Here is a 22,568-nt window from a genome sequence, read left to right on the forward strand (position 1 = left end):
TATATATATATATATATATATATATATATATATATATATATATATATTACAAGGTATAATTTGGGTGGGGCCAGAGGAGGGAAAAAGGTGAACTATAAATAATGTAAAAATAAAAGCTTTTAATAAAAATTTATTTTAAAAAGAAAAATAAAACATGTCTGAATGTCTTCGTATACCTAGAGCTAGAATCCTTTTATTTTTTAAATAACTTTATCTATTACGGCAGATCTCTCTTGTCCTTGAGTTGAGGCTATACCCTGTCTTTTCCATGAAACTACTGAATAAACTGTGCCCTACGAAGGGAGTGTGATGCCCTTTGAGTATGTTGTTTTAAATCTAACATATTTAAATTCAGGAAGGTATATTTTTCATTGATGGTCGCTCTTAGATTTCTCATGTACAGTGCCATATTGTTCACATTTTTTTTCTTTTTTCATAGCACCTAGATGCTTAAGCAATACTTAACTGGTTTGATGACTTTGCTAAAACTTTTGGTGCCTTAGCTTCCTCTATTATGTAAAGGGAAGACAAATTGAAAACAACATAGCTCTGATGGATGAGATTTTAATTATGTTACAGAGAAGATACACAGCCAGAATTCCAACCATTTAAGAGTGAGTTATGTTAGTGAGAGAATTCTGTGTTCTAAATAATACCTAGGAAGTTTGGGCTGTGTTTATTCAACACTGGAAATTTAGAATCTATTTACTCTAATAACTAATCAACAAGTGAAACATTTAATTGAACACTCAGTTGTTTCGTTGACATTTTGCAAAGAACTTGACAGGTTTGTTTTCAAAGAGCTTTTTTTTTTTTCAAATTAAGTTAACTAGATATTTGGGTCAAACATTTCTGCATTTCTGCTTACATTGAGTAGGATTTTGGACTAGACAAACTTCAAAGTCCCTTCTGAACCTGTGATTCCACTTTCTTGGAGCTAATGTGTATAATTTTGTGCGTATATTCACTTGAAATTTATCTTATTACCTTATTAGTTTCTAATGCACCTGTGCAATCTGACTTTCATATAGTCATGTGACCCCCACTCGATGCAAAGAAGAAATCGGTATCTCCTAAGGCCTTCACTTAGCTCAAGGACCTGTGCTGAAGACTCACAAGTACAACCTTGTATTCTTAATGAAAATTGTTTCCAATACCATTATAATATAACAGGTATGTATTTAAACTCACAATTGGGGTTATATTTTGCAAACAACTAATAATGAGTTGTATACACATATATTATATATACATACATACATATATATCCATACACACACATATACATACATATTGCAAAAGTACTGGGCAAAGTAATGGGAAGCTGAAGATTTCTTTACCTCTTTATTTTTTAAAAATAAATGTCATACCCTAAAGTTTATCTTGATTGATTATAGTTCATAGTTAATAATAACTTTCATTTGAAAATTTCAAAGCATTTAAGTACATTTTTCATTTCCAGCATTCCTCAAGGTAGATGCTACAGCTATTATTCTTTCAGTTTCACAGAATGAGGAAATTGAGGTTGATAGAGTTTAAATGACTTTTCCTTGGTTAGATAGCTGATAGTTGTAAGAGGTGGGTTTTGAACCCACTAGTCATGACTCCAGGTTTCAGACTTGATCTAGGGCACCATGCTGCCATGATATGGGTTATTATGTTGGTGGTGATGATGATGATGATGATGATGATTATAAGGATGATAATGATGAGAAGTAGTGGTATAGTGGTCTAAGGAGGAACTTTGGCATCAGGAATACCTGGGTTCAAGTGTTGCTTCTGGCACATTAGAGCCCTGTGACCATGGGCACTTGAACTTTTAGTGACGTAGATAACTATTTACTCAAGTTAAAATAGAGGGAGTTTCCACATTGGAAGTTCTCCACAATTATGAAATCACAGGAGTGACTCCCTTACTACTAATAAAAATAATAATAATGGCTAACATTTGTATAGTGCTTTATTTTCAAAATGTCAATTGGAGATATTTGAAATGAGATTGCAATAAAAAGATGTGGTATGGTTTTAAAAATGACATTTTATTAAATCAAGATAATCTGAAACAACACAAGCAAGTAGAATAGAACCCATTTAGGAAAGAATATAATCCATTCACAATAGATTCAGCGCTTTCAAGGTTTTCATTATTTTAAATAACATGACCTTGCCCACAGCTCTCACTATAGATGAGAGTGATGACTTTTAATGATGCCTTTTTAGAGGAATTGGGAATCTTCTCAGATTGAACCAGTAAATTGACAACCTTTTCTGAGCAGTCCCTGTGAAGGGAGCCCCGCAGAGGCAAATTTGCCAAAATCGTCCTACAATGTGCCATCTTGGGAAGGGGCCCAGTGCTCCATTAACAACTCTATGTCTAAATGACGCCTTGTTGGGGAAATGGCACAAGGCCAGAATTTTCTGTTGTTCATCATGGTAATGATGAAAGTAGCAGTTTTGATTGCACCAACTAAGAAAAGCTGTGCATTGTGTTTTGAGGGGCCAGCAAAATTGTAGGTGACAAAGACTTTATGTCAATATGTGTCCTTTAATCTCTTTGGACCCAAGTAGTCTCATCTTCATAATAAATGTTGGACTTAAAAGGACTATAACTTCTTTCCAGATATAAATTCTTGGAATAAATTTCTGAGAACATGCTATGTTCAGATTCCATACTTTAAAGCCTACCTGTCCAAAGTGGTAGTCTTTTTAAAGTTGTTTTTGTAGTTTTCTCTCTAATCTTATTGAATAATTTGAGATGTCTCCCTTCTTTCAAAACCAAATGAAATGGTCAATTGGTTCTAAGAACACATAGAATTTAACCTATACTTCATCTGTCTAGATCACCCAATTATTCAGACAGTTTTGCTGTTCTGATTTGGAAGTTGTCCAAATGGATTTTTCTAGTCCCTAAATCTGTAACAGGGGAGATCTTTTTGTACATGCCAATGAGAGCTCTCTCTTGGTCCACCTAACATGAAATAGTAGAAGGAGGGAGGGTTGGCCTTGGATTCATAAAGTTCTGAGTTCAAGTCCTGCTTTGAACAAATGCTAGCTATGTTATCATGGCATACTTTTAACTTTAGTACCCAGGATAATTCTTGCCACATAGAATAGTTATAGGGTTGGATTACTGGTTTCACTGCTTTCCGGAAGACTCATGATACCAAGGATTGACACTTTCTCTCCAACTGATAAACATAAAGAATTAACCAGTATGATATACTTAGCCAGTGTGTGTCATAGGTGGGACTTGAATCCCTAGAACTCCCTGCTTTCAAGGCCAACTCTCTATTATCTATGCCATGTTGCCTCTCATACCTGTTATATTTGTTGTTGTTTAGTCATTTTGGTCATTGTGACCCTATTTGGGGTTTTCTTGACAAAGATACTGGAGTGATTTGCCATTTCCTTCTCCAGCTCATTTTACAAATGGGGAAACTGAGGCAAAGAGGGTTGTGTGAATTGCCCAGAGTCACACAGCTAATAACTGCTTGAGGCCAGATTTGAACTCTGGTCTTCCTCCTGACTGGAGGCCTGACACTCTCCATTGACACGATGCTAGCTTTCCACCTGTCACATGGTAGACAATAAATGCTTGTTTAATTGAATTGAAATTAATTAACTCTCAGTACCCTTTTCTAACTTACAACTTGATAGAAGGGAGTTCCCTACTATATAAATAAAATCACAAGGCCTAGATTAAAAAAAAGAAAATTATCAAGTCCAGTTCCAAAAGACCACTAAACTTTCACTGTTACTTCAGATCCTTGTAATGTTAATAGGATTTAAGATTTTCCTGCCCCTTAATAGGCCTCAAGTGGAGCCCATTAAGGGAAGCTTGCTTTGGGGGGGGGGGCTTGATTGTAGGAAAACTTTCTCACGTTTTGCTAATTTCTAATTAGGCACTGAGTCACTGAGGGTTGTGATGCCTTCAGGCTCTGAGAAGTGTATATATACTACATATGCTTTTTCAATCAGTTAATTGACAATCTCTAAAGAACATTTCAGTTCTTTGTCTTAAAATTTGGATATTTTATGGCAGAATTTTTTTCAAATTTAAAGCATATTTCATTGTTATATTGAATTGTATTCTACTGAATATTCATAATAATTTTGTGAGTTATGTAGCCCAAGCATTATCTCCTTTTTATATATAAGGAAATTGAGACTCAGGAAAAGGAAGTCCTAGAGAAACTATAATCAATTTTCTCTTTGGATTATCTGTAACTAAAATGTAATTCCAGGCTATTATTCCTCTGCCAACCTGAATGATTTTGTATGCTACTTTCTCTTATTGTCAAATGAGAAAGATCAGGTTGTGCCAAGTCGTTTGAATATGGGACTCAGCAAAACATACTAATCCAGGTTAACCATCTATTTCTGCTAAAAAAAAAATTCTGATTTTCAAAGCTAGAATGAAATGACTTTTGGATTATCTACCTGGATGCTCCCATCCTCTCGTGCAGATAATCAGTAGTTGATTGTACTTTGCCCACATTTTCACATCCTTTTTGCTGAACACATCATTATGTCCTTGCAGAATGGAGCATGTGCCAACTGAGTGAAAATTCGACCTGTGGACAAGGTGTTAGGACACGCCTTTTGAGCTGTATTCGTAGTGATGGAAAGACAGTCAGCATGGACTACTGTGAACAGGTAATTCCTATAAGTTCATGTATAATACACAATGTATGATTTTAATATTTTTGAAGGCTACTGGGTATTTGAAATATAGGAAAGACATTACATTTAAAAAAAAATTTTTTTGGAGGGCAATTGGGGTTAAGTAACTTGCCCAAGGTCACACGGCTAGGTTTTTTTGTATGTGTGTGTTAAGTGTCTGAGGCCAGATCTGAACTCAGGTCCTCCTGACTTGGGGGCTGACACTCTATTGTGCCACCTAGCCGCCCAGGACATTACATTTTAATGAAATTAGAGGGACACACATGGGACCATTATGTTTCATATATTTAGACCAATTGGGAAGGAAAGATTTTTCATATTAAGAGAAACTTAGTTTGGAATACTTTTAAAGAAATTCAATTACTCAGGTATTTATTAAAGTCTTACTTTTTACAAGTTATCTGTAGCATAGTACTTTTAAAAAATCATGAATTTGCAAGGGAAGATTTTTTGCTCAGTTTGGGACATGTTGAGTTTGTGGTGCTGGTTAAATATTCCAGATGAAGCTGTTCAAAAAGGCAGTTATAAATGGGATACTAAAGCTCAAAATCCAGACTCGGGCTATTTATAGAAATTTGGGAGTAATATGTAAATGAAACTCCGGTAGTACATGAGATTGCTGAGAGGAGGTAGAAAAAGAAATGAAGAACACCAAAGACCAAACCTTCGACATATTAAGTCAGATGGAGGAAGGAATATGAACTAGGAGAGAAGGAATAGAAAGAGAAATCAGACTGGTAGTATTAATATTAAAAAAAAAAAAGAGCTGTGTCCATGATACCAAGAGATGAGTCTCTGGAGGTAGTCATTAATCAACATAGTCAAATGTTATAGAAATGTCAAGGAGGAGAATAAAAACTTCAACCCTAGAATCTCAGATCTGGGATGGTGGCAGATACCATGTTTTCCCTCTCTCCATGAATTTGAAACCCCTCTACAACATCACGCATGAGTAGCTACTCAGAACCACTCAAATGAGCAGGTGCTTGTCACCTGCTAGGGCAGTACTTTCCATTTTTGAAGAAATCTTAAGTTCATCACATTGCACATAGAGCAATAATTTTCCTTTCTGCAACTTCTACCCATGTCCCCTAATTCTGCCCTCAATGGAAATTAGAGCAAGTCTTATTGTCATTCTTCATGCTAGCCCTTTAGATGTGGAAAGTCAGCTCTTACAGCCAAATTAAGTCTTCTCTTGTTCAGGTTAAGTATCCTTAGTTCATTCAAATGGTGGCCTTATGCCAAGGCCCCCAGTCTCTGTCCTAGTTACTTTCTTGAGACATGTGCCACCTTGACAATGTCCTACTTAAAATGAGGGTGCACAGAACTGAACATAACTCTCTAGATATGAACTGATGAGGCCAGAGTACAGACAAGCTATCATTTCTCTCAGTGTAGAAATAATTCCTCTCAATGTATCCTAAGATTCTGTCAGGTTTTCTGACATCCATATCACACTGTCGCCTCATATTGAGTTGTTGTAAGCTAAAATCCCCAGACAATTCACATACAAACTACTGTCTAGTCATGTGTCTCCATCCTATATTTCTGAAGATTATTTTGAACCCATATTTAAGATTTTACATTTGTTTTGATTTGGCCCATTATTCTAAGTTATTGTGATATATATGTATATGTATGTATATATATACATATAGATGTATATCTAGAGTTATATATTGATAGATACAGATATTCAGAATATGAGTTTGCCATGCAACTGGTTTGTTATCCTTCCCAATTTTGATAAACATGTTGTCTATTTTTTGACTTGTCATTAATACAATTAAAACATTAAACATCATAGTGCCAAAAATAATTCCATGGTTCACTCCAAAAAAGACTTTTATTCAGTTTGACATAAACTCATTAATTACAGCTTTGGGTGTTCAGTTATTCAACTATTTCTAAATCACCTAACTTTTTTATATTTTCCACAAGAAAACTATCAAATGATTTGCTGAAGTCTAATTTCTCTTATGAATTAGTCTTTTAATCATATTGGAAAGAATCTGGCATGACCTTTACTTGATGAAGCCATGCTAGCTGCTAACAATCACCACTATACTTTCTGGGTATTCACAAACTGTCCTTTTCAAAATCGATTTTAAGATTTTTGTTAGGAATTGAATTTAAGCTCACCAACCTATATTTTACAGAAACTGCCTTTCTCTTACTTTGAAAATTGGGAAAACATTTGCTCAAGATCAGACCTATGGTATTTATTTATTTTTTGTTTTCATTAGTATTTGTTGTCAACCACACTTCATTCTGAACTTTCACCCTCCTAACAGGACCATTATAGTCTTTTGTACTCATCTTGTGATAAATGTTATTACTTTTATATTCCCTGAAGATATTTTTATGGTATTTATTTTTGGAAGGGGGAAGGCAAGGCAGTTGGGGTTAAGTGATTTGCCTAAGCTCACACAGCTAGTAAGTGTGTCAACTGTCTGAAGCCAAATTTGAACTCAGGTCCTCCTGACTCCAGGGTTGGTGGTCTCTATTCACTGAGCCATTTACCTGCCCCTCCCTGAACATTTTTTTTAGCAGAACATAAGAGAAGATTCAAAATATGTAACAATAAATTTACATTTCAAGAAAGGCTATATGATAAATAATACTCATTGTGTTGAGAATTGTCCATTTTTGCTTCCTTGTGAGTTTTTTGTTCTGTGTTGTGCTCTTTTTTACTTTGTTCTTTTTATTCTCTCCCCCCATTCCCCTCCAGAAGACCACAATAAAGTTCAGATATGTCTCTCTATAACTATAACTATATATATATAAATACACACACATATATACACCATCCCCCAGCCCCGAGAAGACTATGATAAAGTTTAAATGTTTCTCAATAATTGTAGATACACATATACATATATACATACATATATAGACATAAACATTCCCAAACCTATTCTACTCCTGATCTTTGTTTTTATGTATATGCATATCTCTTGTTTCCTATCCCTCCTTCCTCCTCTACTTTACTTTTTCCCACTACCTTGCCCTCCTATGACTTGCCTACCCCCTCCAAAGATCCCTCCCCTATCCTCCCATTCCCCTAAATCGAAAAACACTTCTATACCCTTATTTAACTATGCTCTCACCCTTCCCTCTAAAGATCCTTCCCTCGTCCTCTACCCCCACCCTATGCCCCTGCCATTTTATTTCTTCTGAATTTCGAAGACTTCTATACTCTTTTAAATACATGTTTTGTTCCCTCTTACACCCATTCCTGATGAAAGTAGGTTACCACAACTACCAGTCCTCTTCCCCCATCTAATTCCCATGTATTAATTCTTCCTCTTGCACCTCATTTGTATAAAATAATTACTCCTTTAAGCTGTTTCTAAATGATTTTACTTTTTAAATTCATATCATGCCCAGGTTTTCCCCAGTTTTTCTTATGAACTACCCAGTTATAAATAAGAATCTTAGACATAAATTTTATATTTTAAATATATAAAAAGTTAACAGTCTATCCTTATGGATCCCTTATAATCAGTCTTTGTTATATCCCCTACATTTATATTGGTTCTTGTATGTCGAAAAGTCTATTAAGTTCAGGATTTTTTTTAACAGTCTTGAAAGTCTGAGAGTTTATCAAATGTTGATTTCTTTTTTGTTCAAGATAATAGTTAACTGCAGGGTATGATATTTTTGGCTAGAGCCCCAGTTCTTTTGCCCTTTGATATGCTCTGCCTGAACATATTTTTTTAAAATCTAAGTTGATCAGTGAGCTAACTTCCTGTGTATCTACAACTATCTTTTTAACTTAACAATTGTGAGCAGATTAATTTAGTCATTAAGAGGTCATTAGTTCTTGGCCCTGGAGAGGAGATGAATATATGTATCTTCCTCCATTCTGAAATAGGTGTAGAAGTATGACAGTTGAGTGCTACATACTTTGTAGAATATAGTCACTATATTTGTAAGTTTTGCTTTTCACACCCCGCCTTTCTACAGTACCAATGTTATTAAGCTTTATTCAATCAGTCACCATACTTAGTAAGTACCTACTATCTGCCAGACATCATATTAAGTACTGGATATAGAAAGACAAAAGACAGCCCCTGATCTCAAGGAAACCACAGTCTACTGGGCTATGTTTAGGATAAATTGGAAATCATCAACAGAGGAAAAGTACTAGAACAAAATAAGATTGGGAAAAGTTTCCTATAGAAGCTAGGATTTTAGATAGAAGTGAAAGAAACCAGAGAATAAAGGAGATTTAGATGAGGAGGGAGAATATTCCAGGCATGAGGGACTGCCAGTGATGATGCCTGGTTGGGAGACAGAGCATCTTCTTTGAGGAATAGCAAGGTTAATGTCATGGAATCAAAGAATATGATGGTAGGAGCATAAGGGATAAGAAGATTTAAATGATGGTTGGCGGGTGACTGCATTATGAGAGGTTCTGAACACCAGAGGATTCTATATTTGATCTTAGAGGCAATAGAGAGTCACTTGAGTTTTTGTGTGCTGAGGGGCAGGGTGTGTGCGACATGGATAGAACTGTGATTTAGGAAGATCACTTTGGCAGTTCAGAGAATTGGAAGACCAGTCAATATGCTATTGCATTAGTCCAGGCAAAGAGCTAGCCAAAGAGGCTGGGAAGTAGTGTCACTACTGAGAGTAGTGTCACAAAAAACTAGAGTGAAAAATCATCAAGAAGAGGGTGATTAATAAGATCAAAGGCTGGGGACAGAGTAATCTATGCACTCTCTGATCCAATGTAATATTCTACTTACTGTTCCTCACAGATGAAAATCCATCTCTCCTCTCTTTGTCTTTGTACTGGCTATTTTTCATGACTGTAAGGCTTTTCTTCTCATTTCTGACTCTCAGAATTCTTTTCTTTTTGCATTTTTTCCAAGCCAACTCAAATGCCACTTTCTGCAAGAAGTCTTCAAAATTTCCCTCTAAAGTTACCTTCTACCTACTCTAAACCTCTCTTCTTTGTATCTATTTATTTGCGTGTTGTCTTCCCAATTAGGATGCAAGCTCCATGTAGGCAAGGACTATCTTTGTCTTTCTTTGTAGCCTGGTATTTAGCAGAGTGCCTGGTACAAAGTAAGTTCTTAGTAATTACTTTTTGATTGATTGTGTGTATGAGGGGAAGCATATATCAGTTGGTAAGCATTTATTAAGCACCTATGTGCTGAGCACTGTGCTAAATATTGGTGATACGAAGGCCAAAAGACAGTCCCTGTCCTCAAGGAGCTCACAGTATAATGGGGGCAGACAACAAGCAAACAGATATATAAAAACAAGCTATGAATAGGATAAATAGGAAATAATTAATGAAGATAAGTTATGAAAATTAAGAAGGATTGGATATTTGCTCTAGAAGGTGGGATTTTAGGTAGGACTTGAAGGAAGACAGGCAAGCCAAGATGTGAAGATGAGGATGCAAAGCATTCCAGGCTTGAGGGAAAACCAGAAGCCAGTGTTACTAGATCAGAGTGTGTGAGGGTGTGCTGGTATAAGATGTAAGAAGACAGTATATCTAGAATTGTCTGTGATATAAAAATAAAACACATCAATAAATTTTAAAAGGTCATAGGTTACTTTGGAGAGAGTCCTCCTTTCAGTAAGGGGAGAATATGGATGTAACAGCAAGCACCCCAGCGTCCCCAGGGTGGCTGCCAACACAGGTTCTTGGATCTGCTTTTCTAAAGGAAAGCAACTTAAAATGGGTTACAAGCTTACTTTAATCAATCAAACATATATTGTTTACCTAGTTCAGGGGGAAAAGGTCAGCACCCTGAACTTCAGAGTATATAGAGGTTACAAGTATAAATTACAAGAACATTTCATCAGACAGGCTTCCAAACTGTCCAACCATTACATACATCCCTATCTAATCCCAGTTACCACAGAGAGAAGCATCAACATCTGGGTTTTCAAAGCCTGGGGGCTCTCAACAACGGCTGCCCAGATACTCAGCTGGTCAAATCACACAAGACTTCTCAAAGTGAGTCCCAAAGCAAAGCTTCACATCAGGGCTTATATAGCCTTCTCCTGGCTCAGAGAATGTAACAACCTTCTTGACCCACTGCCCAATCACAAAGTATCTCCTGAGAAACAAGCCTCCCACCACAGGCTCCAGGTGCACTTAAGCCTAGGGGCAGGGAAGATTTTAAAAATTTACATTGCCATTACAATGCACTATAAAAATTAAGCAGTGAATGGCTGATAAGAAAGTGGATTCAATGAGTAGAATATTTTTTTTTCTAGTTGTTGGCATGTAAAGGGGAAGAGAGATGTAATTAATCAGTGGCAGGGTCCATTTGTTTGTTTGTTTTAAGATAAAGGTTACCTGACAATTTACAGGCAAAAGAGAAATGGGTAGAATTTATTTAGCACCTATTATGTCCCAGGCACTGTGTTAAATGCTGAAGATACAAAGAAAGACAAAAGATAGTCCATGCTTTCAAAGATCTCACAATCTAATGGAAATGGATATTGAAGATGAAATAGAAGAATGGGAAAAATATATGAAGCAAGGTCTTGGAGGGAAAAGGTTGTGCATTGGGATCAAGTGCATAAGCCCAGACTTCAGTTGTGTTAAAGAGGAAAGCCACCTTATTTCATGAGTTGAATAAAGAGGAGATGGGAAAAAAATGTTTCTAGTTATGGATGAATAGAGATAAGGAAGTTAATGATACATGTATTGCATCTTTTTCAGGAAAGTAAGAGATAAGATCATCTTATGAGAGAGAAACAAGTGGGTCTGGTGTTTGGGGCTTGAGGAGTAGAAAGATCATCAGAAATGCTATGGGAAGTATGATAAGGATCAATCTACAAAGAATTCCTGTTGCACTTGTGCAAAGGAGAGAATCCAGCTGATGTTAGATAGAATATGTCTCTATTTGATCCTGTCATCATTGTTTAAGGAGAAGTAATTTCATGGAGTCCCAGATATGTGATATCACTTCTGAGAGGATGTATGAAAAATCAATCAATATTTTTTCACCTATTATGTACTAGTCACTGTGCTAAGTAAGTACTGAGGATTAAAAAAAAAGAGGCAAAGGAGACTCTTCCCTCAAGGAGCTTATAATCTAGTGGGTGAGGCAACATGAAAGCAAATACATAGCAAACTATATCCAAGATAAAAAGGACATTTTCCATTAGATCTTGCAGATAATAGGGAATCACTGAGTTTATTGAGCAGGGGGGTGATATAAAAGAACATGCACTTTAGAAAAATCATTTTAGTGACTGAATGGAGGATGGATTGGAGTGGGGAGCAACTTGAGGCAGGCAGACCCACCCTTAGGCTATTGCAATAATGAAGGCATGAGGTGATGAGGGCCTGTACTAGACTGGTGGTAGCATCAAAGGAGAGAAGGGGACATTTTTGAGGAATGTCACAAAGGGGAATTTGACAGGTTTTGTCAACAAGTTGGATATGGGGAGGAGAGAGTGAACAGTCCAAAATGACTCTTGGGTTGCCAATTTGAGAGACTGGGAGAATGGTCCTGTCCTATATAGTAATAGAGAAAGTAGGAGGATGGGGAATGTTTAGGGGGAAAGAAAGATAAGAAATTCTGTTTTGGACAGCCAGTTGAGACATCTGAAAGTCAGTTGGAGAAGTGAGATGGGAGTACAGCTTAGAGTTTGTGGCAGGATAGATGTGAAAATCATGAACATAGAGATGATATTTAAATCCATGGGAACTGATCAGATCACCAAGTGAAGTACTATAGAAGGAGAAGATAAGAGAGGCTGAGGACAAAACCTTTAAGGACATGTGATTAAAGGGCATGATTTAAGAGGATACAGGACCAGCAGTCAGGTAGGAGGAGAACCAAGATAAAGTAATGGCCTCAAAACCTAGAGAAAAAAGGGTGTTAAGGAGAGTAGAGTGCTCAGTAGTGTCAAAGGCTGCAGAGAGGTCAAGGACAATAAAAATTGAGAAAAGACAATTGGATTTGAGAACTAAGAGATCATTAGTAACTCTGGTCAGAACAGTTTCACTGAAATGATAAGGTTAGAAGCCAGACCGTAAGGAGTGAAGAAGAGAGTGAGAGGAAAGGAAATTGAGGCACCTGTTGTAGACAGATTTTTCAAAGGGTTTAGCTACTAAGGGAAGAAAAAATATAGAATTATAGTTAACAAGGGATGGGAGGATCAAGTGAGGCTTTTTTCAATATAGGAAAGATATGGGTGTATTTGTAGGCAGCAGGACATGAGATTTAGGAAGAGAATTAAAAAAGTGAAAGGGTGAGGATGACAAAGACAAGCCTGGGAGAAGGGAATGAGTTAGATTGATAGAAAAATTGGAAGCAGCAGAAGAAGGCTAATGGAAGAACCATTATAATGGAACAATCCTCAGCTTTTCTGACTAGAAATGGAAAATATAGGAGAGGAAATAAAAGATTTAGGTCCATCAGTCCATATGAAATAAATAGAAACAATTTAGTCAGTTTTGGATTTAACAGATCAGATTCCTGGGATAAATTGAAGGAAATGAGGTGTTTGACAGGGAGAAGAAAAGACTCAATGGGGACCATAATAATAGTCTTCAAGTATTTGAAAAAAACTTCCCCATGGAAGAAAGATTACTCACTTTTTTTTTGCCCCAGAGAACCAGGAACAGCCACGGAAGTTGCAAAGGGGCAAGTTTAAGCTTGATATAAGGAAAACTAAATAAACATAACCTCTAACAATTAGAAATGTCCAGAAGTGGAATGGGGAACTTCAAGAGGTACTGGATTCCCATTGGAGATCTTCACCCAAAGAAGAGATTGCCACTTGTCCAGCATATTGCTTGGAAATTCCTCTTTGGGGTGTGTGTTGGACCTTGTGTTCTGCTGCTAAATTTCCTCCTAACTCTGAAATGCTGTGATTCTGTGAGTGATTCCATCACTTGTAAGTAGAAATGTCCATGCACGCAAACATACACACATGCACACACATATACAGATGCATGCAAACACACAGATAATTTAGAAACTTTCCCCCATCTTCTGCTGGACTGAATAAATACCAGGGGATCTTTGAAGTAAAAGACACGGCCCCACAGCAGGTATTTTCTACTGGACAAAATTATCCTCTAAATGTTCATATTCTTTATGAGGATTCTTCTCTAGAAGGGGCTGTATGATGAACAGATCATGGCAGGGCAAGATAAACTTTCTCTCAATCCCATTTCTGTAATAGTTTCTAATTTTCCTTCTTGGTTAGAAATGTAACTTTGATATAGGCCTGTTGTTGTTGTTAGCTCATGACTTGATCGACCTTGAAAATTTATTGAATGCTAATGATATTCTAATGAGAAGTGGCACAGAATTGTTACAGGCCTCATAGTCAGGCAGACCTGGGTTCAAGTCTTACTTCAAGCACATACAGGCTGTGAGATTCTAGGAAAGTCTTTTAAAATTTCTGTGACACCAGACAACTCTTTAAGATCCCAAGTTGCAGAATAGTTGCCCGTCTGTATTGGTAGGGGGAGTTTTTGAGCAATGGATCATAATTTTTAAAACTGTCAGAGTTTACTGGCATTTACTTTGTTGATCAGGCTTCTCCTTTTTTCTCTTTTCCGTTAGCAGGTTTGACTATCTAATCTGGATACTCTGTTCAGAGATGATACGAACCTACATCTTATCAGTTTCACATTGATGGTTTTTCTGTGGATAACTTCCCATGATCCTTTTAATCAAATCACACACCTAAGAGAAAGCCAATGCTTTCCAAAGGGGTGAAAACAGTTGCTCTTCATATCCTTCACTAAGGCATTCTTTAGATACTTTGTGACTATTTTTTATTATGTTGAATCAGCTTTTGTTTAATCTACCAGTTAATCTTTTGTGTTGTATCATCCTTGCCTGGAGCTCAGGTTATATTAATTCAGCTTGGTTTCCTCCCTGATTTCTCACTGGCTAAGGCATCCCCAGGTGACATACCTGCCTGCTTCCTCAGTGACTGACAATCCTGTAGGCCACATGTGTTATTCTCCTTTCCTTCTTCTAGTTTCAACACCTCAAATCCTGCAGTCTGCCATCAAAGCATTTTTAGGTGCTGTGTATATGTAAAACTGATTTTTGTAACTCTGCAGAGAATATTCTTGGATCATAGAATCAGAGGATAATAGACATGGAGCTGGAAGGAAACTTAGAAGTCACTGAGTCCAATCCTCCTTTTATTAATAAGTAAACTGAGCTACAGAGAAGTTAAGTTAATTGACCATGAACACATGGATTGTTTATTCTTCCCCACTTAATTTTGTACCATTATATCTTGAATCCACCTTTAAATTCTGTTCTTCCTTAGCCCACCTTTCTCCCTTCTTTGTACTTTTCCTTTAACTGAAGAATCAATGGACCATTTTTGAAAAAAAAAATTTATTTTGTTGTGATAATTGGTCAAATCTCTTACTGTACACAGACATTTATCCTGCCCTGGGTTTCCTAGCATGCTGGTTGGCTAGTAAATGTTCAGTCTCATAATAATATCAATGGGTATCAATTGTCCAATGTGGAAATGGGTCAGTAATCAAGCAACTGGCTATGTATTTCTTTCATTTCTTTTTGCAGCAAAACTTGGAAAGACCTATGAAAATGAGCCTCCGATGCCTAGTGGAGTGTGCAGTGAACTGCCAGCTCTCAGAATGGACCACTTGGACTGAGTGCTCACAGACCTGTGGCCATGGAGGTATTTCTGCTCCACTCCTAGTCAGCATCTAAGCCTCTTAAAGGCCTATTGAATGTCTTCTTTAGAAATAAAGATTGCACTCTGCTGAGACAAATTAGAAGATAACTCATTAAACAACCCACCACTCTTTGAAAACCCAAAAGTTAGTATATTAAAGCATTATCCATATCTTACAGTTAAAACATCATGGACTTTTGGGGATCTAGATTCAATTTAAGTCAACAAACATGCATTAAGCACAACCTCTTAGCAAAGCAGAACACTGTGCTAGGCACTGGGGAAAATATAAAGAGAAATCACTGTGCTTATGCAGTTTGTAATTTAATAGAAGGCCTAAAGGCTGAAAAGGATCCCAGCAGATCAAGGTGGAAGTCAGAGTAGAAGGCAATATTCCTGGGACCCTAACTGTTGAAAAAAATCCCCTAGTTCAACAAGCACTTAAAGACTTTGGTTGCCATGTTTCATACACATGATTACTTGCTTCTGGGAGTCATGAGGGCATTCATTAATGTGGGATCTCTGGCTTGCATGGGGAAATCCAAACACCAATATTGAATATGCAGTTGTCAGAGCAAAGGAGACAACTTGTGCTGGTGGCATTTGTTGTCCTTCTGCCCTGTCATGTAAGTGCCCTCGTACATTGCAGAGGAGTCAAAGATCTACATAACCTTCTATTATCAAAGGTTCAGTAGACCCTTTTGACCAAGAGCCTATATTGCTATTGATACTGCACTACCAATCCATAATAGTAGGACACAGCAAGCTATAGGATTTTTAGGGTTATGAACAATTGGCCTTTCAAAAAGAAAAGACTACAGATTATCTCTGTTTGCCAGCCTTATCTACTGTCAATAGAGAAACACTAAGCTGAAAGTGTTCCATTCCTCCTCTTATTTTCTCAGGGGACTTTATCTGGATCTTTCCTTTTCCTTACTGAATTCTATCTTATGTTATACTTTCCAGTGCACCTGTCATTTTCGCCAGCCCCAGACCCAGTAGAAAATAATTACCTTGAAACTGGGACAATGTCATTTAAAAATAAATCTTCTTTACCTATTATCTAGGAAGTAATTAAAGATATTTTTCTAATTGAATTAATTCACTATGTTGTTCAGTCATTTTCAGTTGTGTCTGACTCTCTGTGATCCCCTTTGGAGTTTTCTTGGCAAAGATACTCTAGTAGTTTGCTGTTTCTTTCTCCAGTTTATTTTACAGCTGAGGAAACTGAGGTGAACAGGGTTAAGTGATTTGCCCAGGACTACAGAGCTAGTAAGTGTCTGAAGCCAGATTTGACCTAAGGAGGATAACTATTCCTGATTCTAGATCCTGCACTCTATCCGCTGCACCACCTGGCTGGCCCAATACATCACTTACCAATAAGCATTTATCATACTCTTTCCATGTGCTGGGCACTACACTACTCTCTCGGGATAAAAAGAAAAGGGAAATCTTTGTCTTTTTGTATTTTGTATTCTAATTAGAAGATAACATGTATGTAAATAGATATGTAAAAGGCACATCTAAAGAGAGATGCAAAGTAACCTTAGATGGAGAGGCCTTTGTAGCTGAGAGCTTAGAAATGGCCTTCTGCAAGAAGTGGATTTTAAAATGATTCTTAGAAGAAGTCAAGGTCTCTTAGAGGTAGATGATTGAGGAGTGAGAGTATTCCAGGCTTGGGAACTAGTCAGTGCAAAGATATAGAAATATACCTTGTTGAGGCAGCTAGGTGGTGCAATGAATAGAGCAATGGTCCTGGAGTCAGAAGGATCTGAGTTCAAATGTGGCCTCAGACACTGGACACAAGCTGTGTCACCTTGGCAAGTCATTTAAGCCCAACTGCCTTGCCTTTCCCCCCTCTAAAGAACAAGAAATATACCCTGTGTCTGTGCCCCACTAATTCTTCATTTACAGCAATGAAACATCAAATTGTGGTGTATTGGAAAGAGAGTTGAAGTTGCATTTAGATGACTAAAAAAATCTGTGCCTGTCATTGACCTTGGGTAAGTTTATGTATCCTAGAAGCCTCAGTTTCTGCCTCTGTAAAATAAAAGAATTGAACCCAATAACTTCTTAGATTCCTTCTATCTCTAAATCAATGATTCTAAATCTCATCCACTGGTAGACCAGCTGTAATATATTTTTGCATTCATTGTTTTGTATAAAAACAGATTTAGTGAACAAATTTATAATGTAAACAAGACTGACATTAGATGGGGTCAGAGGGAATGGGGGATGGCAAATTTAGCCTATTTGGTTTATCAGAATGTTGAAAAGCACCATAGTTCTATTTAATTGCATACAAACTGTAACATTTCTAAATAATACAAACTGTTCAGTCAGTCTAATTCAGTAGACATTTACTAAGCACTTCAAATATATAAGTCACTGGACTAGATATTTCAATTACATGGAAATTTTTAAAAGTCCTTGCTCTAAATAATCTTACCTTCTACTGGGAATATATAACATGCAAAATAGATAAGTAAATGCAAAATACATACAGAGTAAGTAGAATATTTTTGGTGGGGTGGAGCACTTACAACTAGAGGAACCAAGAATGTACTTACGTAGGAAATAGAATGTAAAATAACACATGAGCATTAAAGCAGGACCAGCATGGTCTTTAACTTGGTAACACTTTGTTAACCATTAGTAACATTAATGCTTTAATGTTTCAAGCAAAGGCTTGAAAGTAACAAATGTTTTTAGATATAGTCTATATCTTTGCGTTTTTAAACATATTCTATAATGATGATGTTTCTTTCATTCTCCTAATCCCCAAATATCTGGATTTTTTGTTTGAGTGTAGGATAGAATTTTTAGAATAGGAAAGGAGTTCTCTTGAGACAATCCATTCTACCATTGTACAGATCAAATCGTGAAGAAATCTCTCCTAACATCAAGCCTAAATGAGATCCCTCAGATCTTTTTTCATACAAACTGAAATCTAACCATTCCTCCCCCATCCTGTGAAGCTGATTTATTGAACATTGTTCTAAGACTTTACAACTATCCCTATCAAATTTCATCTAATTAGATTAAGCCCAGTGGCTTAACTTGTCACAATCTTTTTGTACCCTTTTATTGTTGTCTAGGATGTTATGTATCTATTCTAGTTTTGTTTCTTTCATAAGTTTTATGGCATGTCATTTCTGCCTTTAGCCAAGTCATTTGATAAATATATTAAACAGCACGGGACCAAGCATAGATCCCTGGGGCACTGCTAAGTTGATATTATATAGCTATAACAAAGATGGATAATCAAGTATAATATCACTGGCCAGTCTATTGAGCTATGGTTTAAAGAACAATGGCACATCTGTATGCCATGGGATTTTCTAAACCAAATTATTAAAAAATGCGTTTTGATTTCAAAATGACATTTACTAGATGCCTTTCTTATACTAAGCACTGATGAGCAACTTGAACCTCTTATCCTTCCTCATCCTGCCAAAATAGCATTTGTCCCTGACTCTGTCCTACATCTTCAGGGATCCTAAACAATCATATCCCTCATTTTCCTATTATTAAGATTCTAATTTTTACCCTTATGGAATAGTACAATTTAGTGATGTTTCCCAAATGAAGAGAATAGCTTATTTAAATTTTGTCTTAATAGTCACCCATAAATAGACCCAGAAAACCATAAACAAACAGAAGCAATGGTAAGAAAATTTGTTCATACTAACCTTTGTTTCTTAAAACAGAGACTAACTTCATAGTAGTGGAAAGAAAACTGCTACATAGGGCTTATCTCTTAAAAGACAATATCTTTAATCTTTTCATCTGAGCCCACTAGGCTAGGGAAAAGACAAGAGTAAACCATGTACTTTGTCACAATAAATTAGGAGAGATACTCTAGCAAATTAAACAGGATTCACCTCTTGACACCTGGTACTATCAAGTGGCTTCTTTCCCACAATGAAAATAAGAAGTTGCTTCTATTCATGAAATCAATAGGCAGGTAGGAAAACCCTGACATACTAGATGCCAGATAGCTTTCCCCAAGAGTTAAGACTTTCACATCAAACCAACAAAACTCCATTGATCTAGAAAAAAAAAATTGAAATAGGCAGCTATATTATTTTCCAAGCATCTTAACTGCATTGCTAATGTACACCTAATGCCTAGCACATACTTTCTAATTGTCTTAAAGATTTCAAGGTCAAAACTGTTAGAATCCAATTTATTTCAGGTTAGAGAGAGAACTGATTCTAAGCTCCCACTAAGGGATCTTCTTAGATGGATTTCAAAGATCAAAGCATGTAACAGAAGAGCTTAATATTTGGATTAGTCATGTTCTTTGTCTGTTGAATTTTCATCAGTTCAGTGGAATGGAGAACTCCCTAAATTTAGCATAACATGAATAATTCATAATTATTATTTAACCGATAACACTCTAAGAATGTTATTCATTCCAAACCATGATTTTTTTTCCTGCTTTATTATTTGAATTCAACTTTGAAAGTTGTATGGTGATATTATACATGGTATAAAATGCAGACTTCCTTCAGGGTATCCCAGATGGCTCCTTCTAACCAATGATACAATGATAATGTAGCGTGCAATTTCCTCACATAAGAAGAGAATGATTTACATTTGCCTGAGATACCAACACTTTATAACTACTTTCTATTTCAAAAGCAAACCAGAAAAAAAAATCAGTCTTACTTTATCTTTTGTCCATAGAAAGTTAGATGGAACTTTTGGTCAGACATTGCCAACAACTGGTCAGATACTCTGGAAAACTATTAAGTCCCAAGATTTTTCAGAATCATCCAACTTTTCCTTGATGTATTTCCCAGAGGGCAGAACCAGAAGCAATAGTTGTAAATTTCAAAGTGGCAAACTTGGGTTTCATATTGTGAAAAACTTCCTTAAACTGTTGGTCCCCTTGAGTGAAATATGCTGCCTTGGGAGGTAGTGATGTCCTTCTCCTAAGATAACTATTTATAATGTTGTAGTTGGGATTCCTTTAGTATATGGGTTCAATTAAACAGCTAGGTGGCACAGGGGATAGAATTTCAGGTCAGGAGTCAGGAAGATCTGAATTCAAATCCAACTTCAGATACTTTCTAACTATTTGACCCTGGGTAGATCACTTAATCTCTATTTACCTCAGTTACTGATCTTTAAAGAGGAGACACTGGAGAAGGAAATGGCAAACCACTCCAGTGTCTTTACCAAGAAAACCCTATGGACCAAGTCCTAGGATCAGGTAGAGTTTGACATGACTAAACAACAATGGGTTGAAACTGATGACTACTATGATCTTGTCAATGTGGCTATTCCCTCTACCAGTGCAGTTTTCCACCCATCCATGGTTTCTCTACCTTTGGCATTTTTGTATGGGATCTTCCATCATTCTTCCACTAATTGTATTAAAGTCCTCCTTTGAGAAAGTTTAACATTTTTTAGAGAAACTAGAGGGGGTACTATTAAATTGCTTGATTCATCTATCTTATATCTCTTGTACTCACCAGCAATTAGGAAAACATGGAAGTAAATAAATAGATGCCACCTTAGAATTCAAAATTCAAGATCTTGTTACTAGAAGGAATGGTTAGCATGCTAGTGTGATTAGGACATATTTGCTTTTGTCATTGCTCTGTTCTAAATCTATCATCTTATGATCTACTTGACAATCAAGATCTTTGAAAATAGTCTAGTCAGTAATTTAAGAATGTCTTTATAGATATTAAAGTCTACAGGCACTGAATTAATCTTCTAGTTTTAACTGAAATAAAAAGGGAACAGCATCAAGCTTGCTGACAATTTCTCCAACCACAGTAGTTTAATTTGCTTTCCATGATGGGATATTCCAGGGGTCATTCTTGATGTTTATGTGGTAAGTTACAGCCATGGAGCATTGAACAGCATTGCCATTTGGTACAAGTACACATCTGACTTTTACTTTCCAGAATGACCTTGTGAGTTTGCCTTTCAAAACTGCAGTAGGATGACAGTTACAAGGACAGAATGTATGCAGTACATTGCTGATTGAGCATATATAAAGGAAGTGACAAAATTGACTGAGCAGAAAGGGAAGGGAGAAATGTTCTCTTACTTATTTTTTCTAATTTCCCAGGGAAGTCATTCTTTCTTCATTCAACACCAAAAGAAAAAAAAGAGTAATAACAATAATTCACATTTATATAATATTTTATATAAATTATTTCATTTGATAATAGCCCTGAAGAATACAATTATTACTTTACAGTTGAGGAAAACAAGGTTTTGGAGGCTGACTTTTCTATGACCATACACCTAGAAATGACTAAATTAGAGCTTGAACCAAAGTCTTTTGATGCTGGGTCCAGTGCATTTTTCACAGGTGTTAGGTTATAATAGAAGAAAATAATAAATCTCATTTTGGTGAGCTGATCAGTGGAAAGGATAAAAAGAATAGTAGAAAAAAACTCAGTCTTTTATTAAACATCCATGAAAACCTAAACGGACATGGTGCTGATTTCTTTTAGATCCTAGTTTAGGACTTATTTTCATATCTGTGGAAAATATTGAACTCTCTTGCTCTAGGAAATGCCATTTTCCACTATTCAGAAAGAGAGAGAAAGAGAGAGAGGGAGAACAACTCATAAATGATTCTCCTGGCCCAACTTAACCTTTGTTCAATCATATTTCAGTAAAATTGCCTTAGCTTCCAAGATTAAGTCACTCAAAACCTGCCTAAGAAAAATAAACTCTAAGCACTATGAAATATTTCAAGTATATTGGATATATAGCATTAATATACAGAATAATAAGAGTGTGGATATCTGGGTAAGAAGAGTAAAGAAAGTTTCCTGGCAAGTGAAGCTGATAATAAACTATCATAAATGTTTGAAAGGGATGCCTTTCAGTTGACCTAGAATGAGAAGGATGGATCAAAGGGAATATGATATTCTTTACTGGACCCTCAGAGTTGGAAAGGATTTCAGAGGTCATCTAAATCAAATCCCTGATCATGAATGCCATCTCTAGTATCCCAAAGAAGTAGCTATCCAGCCTCTACTCAAAATAATCCATTTCTCATTAAAAAAAAAAATTAGACAATTCTTATTGTTAAAGTCTGTCTTGTATTGAGTTGAAATCTGTTTCTACCCATCAATCCCAATTCTGCCTTTCCTCAGTATGCTTTAAAAAATAGCAAGTATCTTCTCTTTTCCAAATAATAGACTTTCAAATATTTTTAAGATCTCTATTCCATACCCAAGACTTCT

The 22,568-nt window shown here is 36.3% G+C and overlaps 1 protein-coding gene across 1 annotated transcript in view; it reads left to right on the forward strand.

Moving 5' to 3' along the window:
* The window catches only part of THSD7B (thrombospondin type 1 domain containing 7B), a 1,193,076-nt gene that overhangs the window by 1,125,679 nt on the left and 44,829 nt on the right, over positions 1–22,568 (forward strand). The window contains exons 18-20 of the mRNA XM_069067855.1: positions 1,032–1,173; positions 4,541–4,656; positions 15,231–15,348. Of these exons, the coding sequence (XP_068923956.1) occupies positions 1,032–1,173; positions 4,541–4,656; positions 15,231–15,348 (376 nt within the window). The remainder of the gene's footprint in view (positions 1–1,031; positions 1,174–4,540; positions 4,657–15,230; positions 15,349–22,568) is intronic.

This window comes from Petaurus breviceps, unplaced genomic scaffold (assembly GCF_028583685.1).
Source record: "Petaurus breviceps papuanus isolate PSGF00001 unplaced genomic scaffold, PetGlider_PUasm1.0 90752, whole genome shotgun sequence".
NCBI lineage: Eukaryota > Metazoa > Chordata > Mammalia > Diprotodontia > Petauridae > Petaurus > Petaurus breviceps.